Source organism: Penaeus monodon, chromosome 30, assembly GCF_015228065.2.
Source record: "Penaeus monodon isolate SGIC_2016 chromosome 30, NSTDA_Pmon_1, whole genome shotgun sequence".
In the NCBI taxonomy this organism is placed as follows: Eukaryota; Metazoa; Arthropoda; class Malacostraca; order Decapoda; family Penaeidae; genus Penaeus; species Penaeus monodon.
Window position 1 is genome coordinate 29,155,033 of NC_051415.1, and position 1,498 is coordinate 29,156,530.

At 38.9% G+C, this 1,498-nt stretch overlaps 1 protein-coding gene across 1 annotated transcript in view; it reads left to right on the forward strand.

The window, feature by feature from the left end:
* LOC119592684 (aldehyde dehydrogenase, dimeric NADP-preferring-like) overlaps positions 1–1,498 on the forward strand; it is a gene marked incomplete at its 5' end in the record, with an annotated part of 10,381 nt that overhangs the window by 5,336 nt on the left and 3,547 nt on the right. Inside the window, 2 exon segments of the mRNA XM_037941600.1 lie at positions 318–418; positions 866–1,029. Of these exon segments, the coding sequence (XP_037797528.1) occupies positions 318–418; positions 866–1,029 (265 nt within the window).

Here is a 1,498-nt window from a genome sequence, read left to right on the forward strand (position 1 = left end):
CATATCACTAAGCTAAATGACCTCTTCATCTTCTCTCTGGTGCAGTGATAATTAAGCCCTCAGAAATCATACATTCTAATTATGTCAGTTCAAAAATATACATTTAATTAATCATACATTCTACTCACATCAATTTAGAAATATACATTTATTTAATCACACATTCTAACCATTTCAATTAACTACCTCTTCCTCCCCCTTATTCTATTCATATCAGTTAATTAATCATATATTCTAATCATACCAAATCATAAATATACATCTAATTAATCATACAATCTAATCATACCAATTATCTACCTCTTCTTCCCTCGCAGGTGCAATCGCTGCCGGAAACGCAGTCATAATCAAGCCTTCAGAAGTCGCCCCCGCCACAGCCGCTGCCATCGCTAAGCTCGTGCCTCAGTATCTTGACAAGGTGAGTAATATTTTTGTGTGTGTATCTATTATTCTATGATTTGATGTTTTGACTTTATCTGCGGCACAGGCCTCCTCCTTCCTTTCTTTGTTTTTCTCGATTTTGCTAACTTTTCCATTGTCAAACATTTTATTTTATTTGCTTTCACTTCGCTCTACTTCTTTTCTCGATTTTCTTTCCATTATCAAACGTTTTCTTTCATAGTTTCATTGCGTTTTTTTGTTTGACCTGTCATCTAACGTTCTTTTTTCACATATTTTCCTCTTTCTTGTTACCAAACGTCTTCCTACATAACTTCCCTTATTTTGATTCTGATTTTCGCTCCTGTTAATCAAACGTTTTCTTACATACCTTCCCCTGTTTTGATTCTGATTTTCGCTCTTATGCTTCAAACGTTTCCTTACATACCTTCTCCATCTCTATACACTTTCCCCCTTTGTTTTCCAGGAGTGCTTCCACGTCGTGTGTGGGGGCGTTGCAGAAACCACTGAGCTCCTGAAGCAGAGGTTCGACTACATCTTCTACACCGGGTCCACGGGCGTCGGCAAGATCGTTAGGGATGCGGCCAACAAGTTCCTCACGCCCACAACCTTGGAACTGGGCGGGAAGTGGTAGGTGATGGGCGTGGATGGCCTGTATGGAGTTACTGATCGGTAATGGGGTATGTTCAGGGTATGTTGGTATCAGTGGGGGGGGGGTTTGGAAGGGGGGGGGGGCGAGTTTAGAGAGTGAGGAGAACCTTATTATTGAGAATAATAAGGTTTGATTTCTTACTGCTAGACGAATGAGGGGAGAGTTACTTAACAAAATTGAATGTGGACCAGGGACTAAATATATTGTACGACCATGGTTTTCTTCGATTTTGACAGAGTGGAATTTAGCATTACAGACATTTGAAAGATCTACAAACTTTGAGGTATCATGACACTAGGAAGCTGTGCATCCAGTAAGAGGGGAACAATAGTTGTTATGTAATTACCAAAAGAAATCTCAGATCCAAAAATAATTTTATCATTTAGCATGGTTTTATTACGCTAATTTTTAGTGTATGTCTATTACTGTTACCTAGCCTATAATTAA